The sequence below is a fragment of the Leptonychotes weddellii genome, chromosome 4, assembly GCF_054177405.1.
Source record: "Leptonychotes weddellii isolate Sample4059 chromosome 4, ASM5417740v2, whole genome shotgun sequence".
NCBI classification, from domain to species: Eukaryota; Metazoa; Chordata; class Mammalia; order Carnivora; family Phocidae; genus Leptonychotes; species Leptonychotes weddellii.
Window position 1 is genome coordinate 15,799,701 of NC_138372.1, and position 16,172 is coordinate 15,815,872.

General features: G+C 40.2%; 2 protein-coding genes across 6 annotated transcripts in view; one reads left to right on the top strand and one right to left on the bottom strand.

Annotated features, from left to right (window-relative positions):
* The window catches only part of LOC102745157 (actin-related protein 2/3 complex subunit 3-like), a 1,391-nt gene extending 808 nt beyond the window's left edge, over positions 1-583 (top strand). Inside the window, exon 2 of the mRNA XM_081817714.1 lies at positions 20-583. Within this exon, the coding sequence (XP_081673840.1) occupies positions 20-356 (337 nt within the window). The 3' untranslated portion in view covers positions 357-583. The remainder of the gene's footprint in view (positions 1-19) is intronic.
* LUZP1 (leucine zipper protein 1) overlaps positions 1-16,172 on the bottom strand; it is a 243,265-nt gene that overhangs the window by 150,810 nt on the left and 76,283 nt on the right. The gene's annotated exons all lie outside the window — the stretch shown is intronic.

A 16,172-nucleotide genomic window follows, 5' to 3' on the forward strand; every position in this document is an offset into this window, starting at 1 on the left:
AGAATGAAGCTGATAGAACCTTGATATATATAACTCTCTACATTTCTGAGTGTCTAAAGAAACTCCAGAAGTGCAATTCCAAAAGCCAAGGTGAAAAAGAAATGTATACGCTGGGAATCACTAATTTTCCCATTCCTGGAGAGCCTGGTTTTCCACTTAATGCAATTTATGCCAAACCTGCAAACAAACAGGAAGATGAGGTGATGAGGGACTACTTACAGCAGCTGAGACAAGAGACTGGACTGAGACTTTGTGAGAAAGTTTTTGACCCTCAGAATGATAAACCTAGCAAGTGGTGGACTTGCTTTGTGAAGAGGCAGTTCATGAACAAGAGTCTTTCAGGACCTGGACAGTGAAAGGAGCCTGAGCAGACACTTTCCACAACCGTGGGCAGCATTTTACAGCAAGATGTACAGTTATTTGCCTTTATTTGATAAAGTTTTATACAGAAGAGAGAAGAGAGCATGTCTTCACTTGAAGAGCTCTTTATCAAGAATTTGGGTGAGGGAGGGAAAAATGGGTGATTTGAAATTTTCTGCAGTATTAAGCTGGTGCTTAATAAAAATAAGTAAGAATAAAGAAATTTCTAACATTCCATGTCAAAAAAAAAAAAAATAAGGACCACTCTTTTACTATGACTGAACAAAGGATACTTATACAAATAAGAACCAAAGTTCATAAGATAGAGACTGTAAATTAAGCACATTCCAATGTTTAAAGTCGTAAAAGAAGGATAGATGATTAAGTTACTCTTAACAAGTTCTAAACTTAGTTATAATTACTCTGTCCTCTTGCCTCAAACTACAACTTTTTAAGAACACTTGAATTCTGATTTCTTTTTTTTTTTAATTTCATTTATTTATTTGAGAGAGACAATGAGATAGAGAGCATGAGAGGGGGGAGGGGCAGAGAGAGAAGCAGACTCCCTGCTGAGCAGGGAGCCCGACGTGGGACTCGATCCCGGGACTCCAGGATCATGACCTGAGCCGAAGGCAATCGCTTAACCGACTGAGCCACCCAGGCGCCCGAATTCTGATTTCTTTATGACTTACATGTTATTACCCAGCATTTTAGTTGAGATAAGAAAAAGATGGTATCAACTAAGATCAGAAGATTTTAAAATTAACCAAAAAGAATCACTAGAAATGGAAAGAAAAATGGCAAATTAGATGCAAATGAAGAGAGTCCAGTGGTTGGGAAGAAATATAAGGAGATTACAAAGGGTAGCACAAACTTAAAAAGATTTCGTGAAAGAAAGGCTAATGGGGCGCCTGGGTGGCTCAGTCTGTTAAGCACCCGACTCTTGATTTCAGCTCAGGCCTTGATCTCAGATTCATGAGTTTGAGCCCGGCGTTGGGCTCCATGCTGGGCAATAAGCCTACTTTAAAAAAAAAAAAAAAAAGAAGGAAAGAAAAGGAAGAAAGAAAAAGAATAAAAAGAAAGAAAGGTTAATAGATGGGGAATAAAACAAAGAGGTCCAAAAATGAGGAAGTTTAACATGTGACCCAAAAGGAAGGAACAGAGAGAATGAGGGAGAGGTAATATTTGAAGAGCTACTAGTATTTTCAAGAGTTGATGAAAGATAGGGAGCCTTATATTTAGGAAGCAAAGTCCCAACCAAGCAGGGTAAAGTTAAATCTGCACCTAGACACCTAAGTAAGGATACAGCAAAATACCACAAAGAGAAGCAACAAGAAGGAAAAGATATATGTATTCTATGAAGAAGTAACAAATGAACTAGCTTCTCAGCAGAACCCTGTATCAAATAGAAGACAGAAGACATGGTGCTATCTTTAAATTTCTAAGAGAAAACAATCATAACATAGAAGAAAATACCCAGGGAAACTATGAAAAAAGATATAATTAGAAGCCCTTTCAGAACAAAAAAAAAAGGAAAATAAAAACCTAAGTGTTTATTATTAAAAGACCCTCACTGAAAAAGCTATTTATGGATGTACTTCAGAGTATAGAAACTGGGGCACCTGGGTGGTTCAGTCGGTTAAGTGTCAGACTCTTGATTTTGGCTCAGGTCATGCTCTCAGGGTCGTGGGATCAAGCCCCACTTTGGGTACCATGCTCAATGGGAAGTCTGCTTCTCCCTCTCCCTCTGCCCCTCCCCCTGCTTGTGGACGTGCTCTCTCAAAAAAATAAATCTTAAAAAAATATATATATAGAAACTGATCACTTAAGGTGGGCATGATATGCAAGAAGGAATGGAAAGCAAAGAGATTTTTTTTAAAAAGATTTTATTTGAGAGAGAACACATGAGAGTGAGCGGGATGGGTGGGGGGCAGAGGGAGAGGGAGAAGCAGACTCCCCACTGAGCAGGGAGTCCAACACAGGGCTGGATCCCAGGACCCTGAGATCATTACCTGAGCCAAAGGCAGAAATTTAACTGACTGAACCACCAGACACCCCCAGGAAAGCAAAGAAATTAACCCAAACAAGCACTGGTTCAGTTAAACAATAAACAAAAATTAACTGGGGATAGGAGGAGGTAGGGCAGGATAAAACCAAAGTAGAAGTGAACTAAAATGCTGGGTAATAACATGTAAGTCATAAAGAAAGAAATCAGAATTCAAGTGTTCTTAAAAAGTTGTAGTTTGAGGGGAGGACAGAGTAATTTTAACTAAGTTTAGAACTTGTTAAGAGTAACTTTTTTTTTTTTTTTAAGATTTTGTTTATTTATTTGAGAGAGAGAGCATTCAAGAGCGCACAAGCAGGGGGAGGAGCAGAGGGAAAGGGAGAAACAGGCTCCCCGCCAAGCAGGGAGCCCTACGCGGGGCTGGATCCCAGGTCCCTGGGATCATGACCCGAGCCAAAGGCAGACGCTTAACGACTGAGCCATCCAGGTGCCCCGTTAAGAGTAACTATTAATCATATATCTGATAAGGCATTAGTAAGCAGAATATATATATAAAGAACTCCTACAACTTAACAAAAAACAAGTAACATGATTTTAAAATGGACAAAGAACTTGAACAAACATCGCTCCAAAGATAATATCCAAGTGGCCTACAAGCACATATGAAAAGATACTCAACATTACTAAAATTAGGGAAATGCAAATCAAAATCACAATGGGAGATCACTTCATACCCATCAGGATGGCTGCTATCAAAAAAACAAGTGTTGGTGAGAATATGGAAAAACAAACGCTTGTGTACTGTTGGTGGGAAAATAAAATGGTAAAGCTTCTATGGAAAAGTGTGGCAGCTCCTCAAAAAATGAAAAATCAAATTACCATATGACCCAGCAATTTCACTTCTGGGTATAAGTATAAAAAATTTCAAAACAGGATCTTGAAGAGATATTTGCATGCCTTTGTTCATGACAGCAATATTTGCAATGGGCAAGAAGTGGAAGCAACCCAAGTGTCCCATCAATGGATGAATGGAGACACCAAATGTAGTATATGCTATAGTGAAATTATTAGTCTTAAAAAAGGAGATTCTGACACCTAGTACATCCTGGATGAAGCTTGAGGACACTGTGCTACCAGTCACAAAAGACAAATACTATATGATTTCACTCATTTGAGGTACCTAGAATATTCAAATTCATATAAACACAGCAGAATGGTAATTGCCACAGGCTGGGGGAGAGGGGCATGAGGAACTGTTTACTGGGTATGGAATTTCAGTCACACAAGATAAAAAATGTTCCAGAGATTGGTCTGCACAACAATGTGAATATATATTTAACACTACTGAACTATAAATGGTGAATATGATAGATTTTATGTTATGCATTTTTACCATAATAAAAAAATAAAAAATCTTAAGGCAGGAAAGAAGTAAAAAGCATACAGAAGGGTAGGGCAGACTTCCAGTTTCTAGTCCAGCATGTAAGGAAGTCATCACTGTGTCTTAACATATAAAAAGGTGAACAGACTGAAAATTCACAGCTCTTCTTAGATCCATGAGAGAAATGAGGTCACAAAAACCACTTCTCCAAAATTAGACAAGTGGATGCAGGGAATACTAATTTAACAGAAGAGAAATTCACGAGTATCCCTGGGAACACCCAGCACCAGGGTAGGAAAACCTAAACTGCAATTGACAAAGTGCTGGAGGCTCAGTGTGGACAACTCAAGTTAAGAACAAGAGGGAGTCTTAATCTTGGGGGGGATGCAGCACATTTTATGAGCTTTACCTCCAGGAGCTGTACAAGATTCTTACAGTGAAGATGAGAGAAAACTCCCTTGTGCATCCAGCAGGGGGAGGGTTAAAACAAGCATTCTGAAACCAGAGCCTGCAGGAAGGGAAATACCCAACTGCAGCTCCCTCTAGCCATCCTGTACCACCTAAGGGGCGTAGGAGTTTGAGGGGAGAAGGCCATCAATAAAGGCCTACTTAACTCAGTCCTTTTTATCCAGGACATCAAGTCCTGCTTGCATCAAAAAATTACAAGGCATACTAAAAGGCAAAAAACATGGTTTGAAGAAACACAGCAAGCATCAGAACCAGACTCAGATATGGCAGAGATGTTAGAATTACCAAAATTTAAAGCTATGATTAATATGCTAAGTGGAAAAAGTAGACATCATATAAGAACAGAAGTGGAAATTCTAGGAATCAAAAAAATGTTAGAGGGGCGCCTGGGTGGCTCAGTTGGTTAAGCGACTGCCTTCGGCTCAGGTCATGATCCTGGAGTCCCGGGATCGAGTCCCGCATCGGGCTCCCTGCTGTCAGCAGGGAGTCTGCTTCTCCCTCTGACCCTCCCCCCTCATGCTCTCTCTCTCTATCTCATTCTCTCTCTCAAATAAATAAAATCTTTAAAAAAAAAATGTTAGAAATCAAAAACACTGTAACAAATGAAGAATGCCTTTGATTATCTCATTAGTAGACTAACAGAGCTGGGTAAAGGACCTCTGAGCCTGAGGGTATGTCAACAGAAACTTCCAAACCTGAAAAGTAAAGAGAAAAATTACAAAAAAAAAAAAAAAGAAAAAGAAAGAAAACAGGACATCCAATAAGTGTAGGAGAACTACAAAATGTATAACATGTAATCGGAATAACAGAAGAAAAAATCTGAAGCAATAATAACTGAAAATCTCCAAAAATTAGTGTCAGACACCAAGCAGGATAAATGCCAAAAAGAAAAGACAAAAGAAAAACAAAAACCCAACACCTAGGCATATCAAATACACACTGCATAAAATCAAAGACAAAGAAAAAAATCTCGAAAGAAGCCAAGGGGGGCGCCTGGGTGGCTCAGTCGTTGGGCATCTGCCTTCAGCTCAGGTCGTGATCCCAGGGTCCTGGGATCGAGTCCCGCATCGGGCTCCCTGCTCGGCAGGAAGCCTGCTTCTCCCTCTCCCACTCCCCCTGCTTGTGTTCCTGCTCTTGCTGTCTCTCTCTGTCAAATAAATAAATAAAATCTTTAAAAAAAAAAAAAGAAAGAAGCCAAGGGAAAAACCACCTTACCTACAGAGAAACAAAGACTAGACAGAATTACATCTGACTTCTCAGAAGTCATGCAAGCCAGAAGAGAGTGGAGTAAAATATTTAAAATGTTGACAGGGGGAAAAAAACACCACCAATCTACAATTCTGTACCCTGCAAACATGAAAAAAGAATATTTTATACACTTCAAAAATGAAGAAAAAATAAAGACCTCAGACAAATAAAAATTGAGACCTGCTGCCAGTAGACCTGCCTTGCCAGAAATGTTAAAGAGTTCTTCAGTGAGAAGAAAAAGATCAATTAAAAATTCAGATCACATAAAGGGAGAGCATTAAAGTGCAAGTAAAATAGCATTTTTAATTTTTCTTACTTTTTTTTAAGATTTTATTTATTTATTTGACAGAGAGATAGCGAGAGCAGGAACACAAGCAGGGGGAGTGAGAGAGGGAGAAGCAGGCTCCCCACTGAGCAGGGAGCCTGATGCGGGGCTCAATCCCAGGACCCTGGGATCATGACCTGAGCCGAAAGCAGATGCTTAACCGACTGAGCCACCCAGGTGCCCCTAATTTTTCTTACTCTTAATTGATCTAACAGGTAACAATTTGTGGAAAATAATAGCAACAATGAGGGACGCCTGGATGGCTCAGTCCGTTAAGCGTCTGCCTTCGGCTCAGGTCATAAACCCAGGGTCCTGGGATCAAGCCCCATATGGGGCTCCCTGCTCAGTGTGTTGCCTGCTTCTTCTTCTCCTCCCTCTGCCTGCTGCTCCCCCTGCTTGTGTGCTCTCTTTCTCTCTCTCTCATAAATAAATAAGATCTTTAAAAAAAAAATAATAGCAGCAATGTATTCAGTGGTTATAGGTTATGTATAAATAAAATGAATGACAGCAGTGAAAGGGACAAGAGGAAGTAGAAATACTTTATTATAACGTATTTGTACTACTTATAAATGTACACTGCAAACTCAAGGTCAAACACTAAAAAAAAACATTTGATATGCTAAGGACAGAAACTGGATCCATAAAAATGCTCAACTAAAGCCACAGAAGGCAGAAAAAAAGACAAAAAGGAACAAAAAACGAGACCATATAATCACTTTTTAAACATCAACAGTCTATACCAATTAAAGGAGATTGGTCAGAGTAGAAAAAAAATCAAGACCCAACTATACATTTCCAAAACCCACTTTAAATTTTTCTTAAGATTTTTAAGTAATCTGGGCACCTCGTTGGCTCAGTTGTTAGGCATCTGTCTTCGGCTCAGGTCATGATCCCAGGGTCCTGGGATCAAGTCCCGCATCGGGCTCCCTGCTCCGTGGGAAGCCTGCTTCTCCCTCTCCCACTCCCCCTGCTTGTGTTCCCTCTCTCGCTGTGTTTGTGTCAAATAAATAAATAAAATCTTTAAAAAAAAAAAATTTTTAAGCAATCTCAACACCTAAGGTGAGGCTCTAACTCACAACCGCAAGATCAACAGTCACACACTCCACCAACTGAGCCACCCAGGTGCCCTAACTTTTAATTTCTTTTAATTCCAGTATAATTAACGTACAGCATTATATTAGTTTCAAGTGTACGATACAGTGGTTCAACAATACTATGCATTACTCAGTGCTAATCCACTTAAAAATTTTAATAAAGATACATAATGACTAGGAGCGCCTGGGTGGCTCAGTAGGTTAAGCATCTGACTCTTGATTTCAGCTCAGGTCATGATCTCAGGGTCATGAGATCAAGCCCCATGTCGGGCTCCATGCACAGCAGGGAGTCAGCTTGAGATTCTCTCTCCTTCTCCCTCTGTCTGCCCCCTCTCTAAAATAAACTAATGTCTTAAAAAAAAAAGATAATGATTAAAGTATTGATTATAATTGATTAATGATTAAAGTAATGATTAAAAGTAAAGGGATGGAGAAAGATCTGCCATGCTAACTAATCAAAAGGAAGCTGGAGTAGCTACATTAATTTCAGACAGATTTTTTTTTTTTAATTGTTTATTTGAGATAGAGACAGAGAGGGAACACAAGCAGGGAGAGTAGGAAAGGGAGAAGCAGGCTTCCAGCTGAGCAGGAGGCCGGATGCGGGGCTCGATCCCAGGACGCTGGGATCATGACCTGAACTAAAGGCAGACGCTTAACCACCTGAGCCACCCAGGCGCCCCCAGACAGATTTTAGAGCAAGTGAATTTATCCAGGGTAAAGATATAATGATAAAGGAGTCTAAATTTTCCAAGAAGACATAATAATCCTTAATGTATATGCACCTAACAATGGAGTATCAAAATATGCGAGGCATAAACTTACAGAATTGCAAAGAGAAATAGATGAATCCACTACTATAGTTGGAGACTTCAGCACTCCCCTGTCAGAAATGGACAGATCCCACAGGCAGAAAATCAGTAGGGACATAGTTGAAGTCAACAACACCATCAATCAACTGATATAATAAACATGTATAGACTACTTCATCCAACAATAGCAGAATACACATTCTTAAGTTCACATGGAACATTCACCAAGAGAGACCACATTCTGGGCCATAAAACACAATTAACAACTTAACAAAACAGAAATCATATACTGTGTACTCTCAGACCACAATGGAATTAAACTAGAAATCAATACCAGAAAGACAGCTGGAAAATACCCAAATATTTGGAGATTAAACAACACACTTCTAAATGATACATGGGTCAAAGAAGAAATCTTGAGAAATTTTTAAGTATTTTTAACTGAATGAAAATTAAAATACAATTTTATCACGATTTGTGGGGTGTACCAAAAGCAATGTTTAGAGGCATATATAGCACTGAATGCATACATCAAGAAAGAAAAAAGATCTATAAGCAATAAGCTAAGCTTCCATCCTCAGCAATTAGAAAAGAAAAGCAAGTTAAAACCAAAATAAACTGAAGAAAAGAAATAAAACTGAAGCAGTAATCAACTGGTTCTTTGAAAAGATGGACAAAATCAATAAGCCTCTAGCCAGGCTAATGAAGACACAAATTATTAATACCAGCAGTTAAAGAGGGGATAGCACTACAGATCCCAAGGACATTAAAAGGATAATAAAGAGACCTGTACCCCTGAAACAAATAATACATTATATGTTAATTTAAAAAAGGATAATAAAGGATTATGAACTCTATACCCACAAATTTGATAACCTAGATGAAATGGACCGATCTCTTGAAAGATATAACCTGCCAGAATTCACACAAGAAGGAAACAGATCATCGGAATAGGACTATATACATTTAAGAAATGGAATCAATAATTAATAGCCTTCAAAAACAGGAAACACACCAGGCCCAGATGGGTCACTGGTAATTGTAAAATACATTTAAGAAGTAATTATACCAATTATACAATTTTCTACAAACTCTTCCAGAAGTTAGAAGCAGAGAAAATACTCCCTAAATCATTCTATGAGGCCAGCATTACCCTAACACCAAAACTAGACAAAGACATTACAAAAAAAAAAAACTAGAGATGAAGATCTCTCATGAACACAGATGTAAAAATCTTCAACAGGGGCGCCTGGGTGGCTCAGATGGTTAAGCGTCTGCCTTCGGCTCGGGTCATGATCCCAGGGTCCTGGGATCGAGCCCCGCATCGGGCTCCCTGCTCGGCGGGAAGCCTGCTTCTCCCTCTGACTCTGCCTCTCTCCCTGCTCATGCTTTCTCTCTCTCTCTCTCTATCTCTGTGTCTCAAATGAATAAATAAAATCTTTAAAAAATAAAAAAAAAATCTTCAACAAAATGTTAAGAGATCTAATCCAACAATATGTAAATAGAATTTTAGACCATGGCCATGTGAAATTTATCCCAAATATACAAAACTGGCTCAACATTCAAAAATCAATTAATGTAATCCAGCATATCAATAGACTAAAGAAGAAAAATTACATGATCTTATCAAAAATTACAGACAAAGCATTTGACAAAATCCAATACCCATTCATGATAAAAACTCTCAACAAACTAGGAATAGAGGGGAACTTCCTCAACTTGATTTAAAAAAAAAAAAAATCTATAGCAAGGCTGCAAAATACAAAGTTAACATACAAAAGTCAGTCGCTTTCCCATATACCAGCAATGAACAAGTGGAATTTGAAGTTAAAAACACAATACCATTTTAGAAAACACACACAAAATACCATTTACATTAGCACCCACCCCCCAAAAAAGAATTATTTAAGTATAAATCTAACAAAATATGTGCAAGATCTATATAAGGAAAACTATAAAACTGATGCATCAAAGAACTAAGTCAATAAAGAGATATTCCATGTTCATGGATAGGAAGACTCAATATTATCCAAATGTTAATTCTCCCCAACTTGACCTATAGATTCAATGTAATCCCAATCAAAATCTCAGCAAATTATTTTGTGGATATCGACAAACTGATTCTAAAGTTTATATGCAGAGGCAAAAGACCCAAACAGCCAAAGCATAATAAAGAACAAAGTTGGAAGACTGACACTACCTGACCTCAAGACTTAGTATAAAACTGTTGTATTCAAGAGAGTGTGGTATTGGTAAAAGAACAAATAAATCAATAGAACAGAAAACAGAGCCCAGAAACAGATCCACATTAGCACAGTCAGTTGATCTTTGACAAAGAAGCAAAGGCAATACAATGAAGCAAAGATAGTCTTTTCACCAAATGGTGCTGGAACAAATGGACATCCACATGCCAATCAATGAATCTAGACACAGATCTTACACTCTTCAAAAATATTAACTCAAAATGGATCACAGACCTAAAAGTAAAACATAAAACTATAAAATGCCTAGAAGGTAGCATAGGAGAAAACTTAGATGACCTTGGGTATGGTATGGTGATGACTTTTTAGCTAAAACACCAAAGGTATGATCCATGAAAGAAGTAACTGGTAAGCTGGACGTCACTAAAATTAAAAACTTCTACTCTGCAAAAGACAATGTCAAAAAAATGAAAAGACAAGCTACATACTGGGAAAAAATATTTGCAAAAGACCATTTGATAAAGTAAACATAAAATGCAAAGAACTCTTAAAACTCAGCAATAAGAACCTGATTTAAAAAATGGGCCTCGTAACAAAGATTTCACCAGAGAATATACACAGGTAGCCAATAAGCATATGTAACGATGTTCCACATCATATATCATTAGAGGAACACAAAACAATAAGGAGATACCACTATACACCTATTAGAATGGCCAAAATCTGGAACACTGACAACACCAAATGCTAGTGAGGATGTGGAATAGGAATTCCCACTGCTAGTGGGAATACAAAATGATACAGCTGCTTTCGAAGACAGTTTGGTGATTTCTTACAACTAAACATACTCTTGCCATACACGATGCAGCAATAGCACTCCTTGGTATTTACCCAGAGGAGTAAAAACTGCATGCAGAGGTTTCTAGGAGCTCTATTCATAACTGCCAACACTTGGAAGCAACCAAGATGCCCTTCAGTAGGTGAATGGATAAACTGTGGTATATCCAGATAATGGATTATTTGGCTAAAAAAGAAATGAGCTATCAAGCCATGAAAAGACATGGAGGAAGCTCAAAAGTAAAAGAAGCCAATAAGAAAAGGCTACATACTATGTGATCCCAACTATATGACATCCTGGAAAAGGCAAAACTATGTAAACTATGAAGACAATAAAAAGATCAGGGGTTAGAAAGGAGGGATAAAGAGAGTGAATTTGTAGGGCCATAAAGCTACTCTGCATACTACTATACCAATGAATACATCTCATTATAAATCTGTCCAGACTCAGAGATTGCATAACACCAAGAATGAATCATAATGTAAACTATGGACTTTGGGTGATAATGATGGGTCACAGTGTGGGTTCATCAGTTGTAACAAATGTTCCCCTCTAGTCAGGTATAGAGATAATGAAGGAAGCTGTGCATATATGGAGGCAGGAGGTAGATGGGAAATCTCTACCTTCTGCTCAATTTTGCTGTGAATCTAAAAGTGCTCTTTAAAAAAATTTAAGTTCAGGGGTGCCTGGGTGGCTCAGTCGTTAAGCATCTGCCTTTGGCTCAGGTCATGATCCCGGGGTCCTGGAATTGAGCCCCGCATCAGGCTACCTGCTCAGCAGGAGGCCTGCTTCTCCCTCTCTCACTCCCCTTGCTTGTGTTCCTTCTCTCACTGTGTCTCTGTCAAATAAATAAATAAAATCTTTTTTAAAAAAAATTTAAGTTCAATAGATAGACAAACAAGCTTGGGGGGCGGTGCTGAGAGGAGGTTGCAATTTTTAACAGGGTAATTAGGGTAGGCCTCAAGGTGGCACCTAGGTAGCGACTTGAAGGAAGCAAAGAAGAATATTTAGAGGAGAACATTCTAGGCAAAGAGAAGATTGAAAACAGACTATTTAAAAAGCATACTTAATGTATTCAAGGAATAGGGACAGCATGGCTGGAGATGAGAGAACAAAAGGAGAGCAGTGAGAGATGGAGTCAAAGAGGATGTGGGGGCATCTTGTAGGCCCCAGGGAGGACTCTGATTTCTCATCTAAGAAATGGAGACCCATCCAAAGGTTCTGAGCAGAGGAATAACATATTCTGACTTGGAATGAAAGGGACCAATCTAGACTATATCGTTTCACTTATATGTAGTTGAAAAACAGGCAAAAACTAATCCATGGTGATCGTGGCTACTTCTGGGGAGACCGTGACTAGGAGGAGGCTGCTGGGGAATGTTCTATGGATGGCAGATTCCTGCCATCAAGCTATATAACTTAATGTTTGTACACCCTATGTTACCTCAATAACAAAAAATAGAGATAGATGACCTGTAAAACAAGATACAGACCGACATGACTGCTGTGCTCAAAATAGACCACAGAGGTTAAGGGTGAGAGCAGTAATCCAGACAAAAGGCAGTTGTGGCCTGGCCCAGGACAGCGGCCACACACATGGTAAGAAGTGGTCCGACTCTGGCCCCTTGAAAGGAGAATCACAGCACTTGCTCTTGGATGGCATGTGAGGTGTGACTCCGAGGGGGGTGCGGCTAGGGGCACAGTCAGTTGAGCATCCAACTCTGGGTTTCAGCTCAGGGTCATGAGATCAAGCCTCATGTCAGGCTCCCCGCTCAGCACAGAGTCTACTCTCTCTCCCTCTGCCCCTCCCGCTCATGCTCTAAAATAAATCAATCAGTCTTAAAAAGAAAATAAAAAGCTCTTAAAGAAAGAAAAAAAATGAAACTCCAAGGGTTTTGGACTGAATTTATAAAAGGACTGAACTGTTACCAATTCCAACAGGGATGACTGGATGGAGCAGTCTGAGAAGGAAGATCAGGAACTTGGTTTGGGACGTATTATTTATGAAATATCAATTAGTCATCCAAATGGAGACATTCAAGAGGCTGTTTGAATATAGAAGGCTGGATTTCAGGAGAGAACAGGCTGAATGTATAAATCTGTGAGTCAACAATGAATGGATGGCTTAGAAAGCCATGATCTGGATGAGACTGTCAAGGAACTGAGTGAATACAGAGAAATCAAGAAGTCAAAGGTCTTAGCCCCAAGGTGGCCAATATTTTTTACTGGTGGAAATGTACAGTAAGCAGCAAAGGACACAAAAACAAAGTAGTGAGGTAAAGGAAAACTGGAAGAGAATATAGTATCATGGAAGCCCAGCAAAGAAAGCCTTTGAAGGAGGAAGGGTGCTCAGTTTTGTCAAGTGAAGCTGATGGCTCAAGTAAAATGAAGGCTAGGAACAGACCATTAAATTTTCCAACATGGAAGTCCACCCTGCCAAGAGCAGCACTGTAAAGTGATGGAAGTGAAAGTTTTATTAGAATAAGGTTAAGAGAGAAAATAAGGTGATGAATTAGAGAGAACAAATATTAGATGATTTTTGAATTCTGTTAAAAAGCAGAGCAAATAAAAACAAAAAATGAATAAATAAATAGAGCAAATAGGTGGGGAGGCCACTGACAGAAAGAGTGGCATCCAGGTTTTTTTTTTTTTAAGATGGAAGAAAAAGTATGTTGGCGTATTTGATAGAGTATGATCCAGGAAAAAAGGGAAAATTTGACAAGTTATGAAAGACCGGTGGAAACATTCTAGAGCAATGTTCTTGGGTAGAAGAGAGAAAATGGGGCTCCAGCATAAGGTTTCAGCAGCAGCACTGGAGAACAGTGTATGCGTGGTGACGGGCAGGAGGACGCTGTGCATGTGTTAATGGGCAGGTGGGAAGGCAGGTATGGCAGTAAGTCCAGCGACGTCCTCTTCAGGTAGTTTTTGTGTCTTCACTGAAATAGAAAGCAAGGTCATCATCTTAAAGTGGCAATGGGGGATAAAGTATTACCCGTTTCAGATCTGGTCAGCTAGATGAGTGGGAAATAGTGAATGACTGCTAGGCAACATTAAGGGCCCACTTAAAATTCACAGTTATGATTTAAAGTGAATCCAATCGGCAAGGTTGTATCTCTATATCCAGTATTCTTCAGCCAACCAGATGAAGGCACAGAGGAGACAGAGTTGGACTGAACCCGGCTGGAGCTCTACAAATATAACAACGCAAGACAAGGCCACATACAGGCATGTGCAAGAGAACTTAAGCTCGTTCGGTAAAGAGGGATGAGAACATGTGAAGAACAGTGAAAATGTAACAGGATCAAATGAACTGAAGGTACCAACAAAGGCTGAAGGATCACTGGAGTCAGGGTACTAGCAGCAGTGAGCTTGAAAGACAGGAGATGGTCATCAGAGCGGGGATCTATCTCTAGGAACTGAAATTACCAAGGGGTTGCAGTAATGGAGAATGTCAAAAACTAAGGTATAAATAGGTGGAGCACAGGATTTTTAGGGCAGTGAAACTACTCCATATGATACAGTAATGGTGGATACACGTCATTATACATTTGTCCAAACCCACTGAATGTACACCACAAAGAGTGCGCCATAACAACTACAGACTCTGGGTGATTATAGCGTGTGAATGTAGGTTTGTCAGTTTTAACATGTACCACTCTGGTGAGGGATGCTGGTAATGGGGAAGGCAGGCGGGCAGGGATGGGAAATCTCTTCCCCTCAATTCTTCTGTGAACCAAAAAATACTCTAAAGTAGTCTTTTTCCTTTTTTAAAATATTTTATTTTTTTTATTTATTTTTTTTAAGATTTTATTTATTTATTTGAGACAGAGAGAATGAGAGAGAGAGAGAGCACATGAGAGGGGGGAGGGTCAGAGGGAGAAGCAGGCTCCCCGCTGAGCAGGGAGCCCGATGCGGGACTCGATCCAGGGACTCCAGGATCATGACCTGAGCCGAAGGCAGTCGCTCAACCAACTGAGCCACCCAGGCGCCCAATATTTTATTTTTTTTAAGTAACCTCTACACCCACATGGGGCTCCAACTTACAACCTGAAGATCAAGAGTTGCATGCTCCACCAACTGGGCCAGCGAGGCGCCCCCAAGATAGTCTTTTTTTTTTGGAGAGAGAGAGAGCGCACAAGCATGGGGGGGGGGGGAGACAGGGAAAGGGAGAAGCACCCAACATGGGGCTCGATCCCAGCACCCTGGGATCATGACCTGAGCCAAAAGCAACCGACTAAGCCACCCAGGCGCCACCCAAGATAGTCTTAATAAAAAAACAAAAATAAAAATCCTGAAGTTTTTGGTCACAGATGACCACGATCATGGGACTGCTAGGAGCAGGGATGGGCTAGGAAGATCACTGGAGAGAGAAATAACCGAGAGGCAAAGACACTGCAAGGACCACAGAATGTATGTACCTTGAAAGCACCAGAAACTAACAGGACCAGAGCTGGAAAGAGTGACATTAAATAAGAAGCTAAAGTCACTGAGAACTCAGAGGCACTCTGGGGGGTTCAGGCGTCAGAAGGTGAGCAGCACTAAGGGTGTGAGGTGATACAGTCTGATGAGATTAGATTTAAAACCAGGTGGAAGGAGTGAGGGAACACCATCTGAGCCATAACAGAAAAATAGCCACCACTCGGAAGAGAAGAACTGACTCAACAATGATCCCACAAGAAAACCCAGGGCAAAAGAGAACGATTTGAGGAAATGCCAAAAGCCACTTGTCTCCAACCCCAAGATCCCTTCCCCTGCCCGCACTGTATGCCGTCAGCCGCCAGATGGAGCCCATGCGCAGCCCTAAAACCGCCAAGGCCAAGGAGGTGCTAGAACTACAGAGCCTCCCTGCCTCCCTCCCTCCCTCAGACTCCGGGATCCTGCCCTCTCCCTGGTTGGTTCTCTCTCATTGCCACTCTGCTTCCTGGGTCCATCTCTCTCTGTCTTCTCTTTGCTTCTTTTGGTCTCCCTTCTTTCTCTTTCCAGTTTATATGCTTCCTCATTCTCGAAAAGAGAAAGAAAAACCCTACATACATTTATATAAGAAAAAAACCTTTTCCCTTCTTCCCATCCACTTTTCCTACTTCGAGTACCACTTGTTTTTGGCCTTTTGCCTAGTGGTCCAGTAAAAAACACAAAACACCTGACCAGTTTATCTACAGGGTGAAGGAAATGGGAGCTGAATAAATATGGGCCATAAACCAATTTTAAAAGATCTGTATTGGCATAACAGTTATTAGAAAACAAATGATAGGGCGCCTGGGTGGCTCAGTTGGTTAAGCGACTGCCTTCGGCTCAGGTCATGATCCTGGAGTCCCGGGATCGAGTCCCGCATCGGGCTCCCTGCTCGGCAGGGAGTCTGCTTCTCCCTCTGACCCTCCTCCCTCTCATGCTCTCTGTATCTCATTCTCTCTGTCTCAAATAAATAAATAAAAAATCTTTAAAA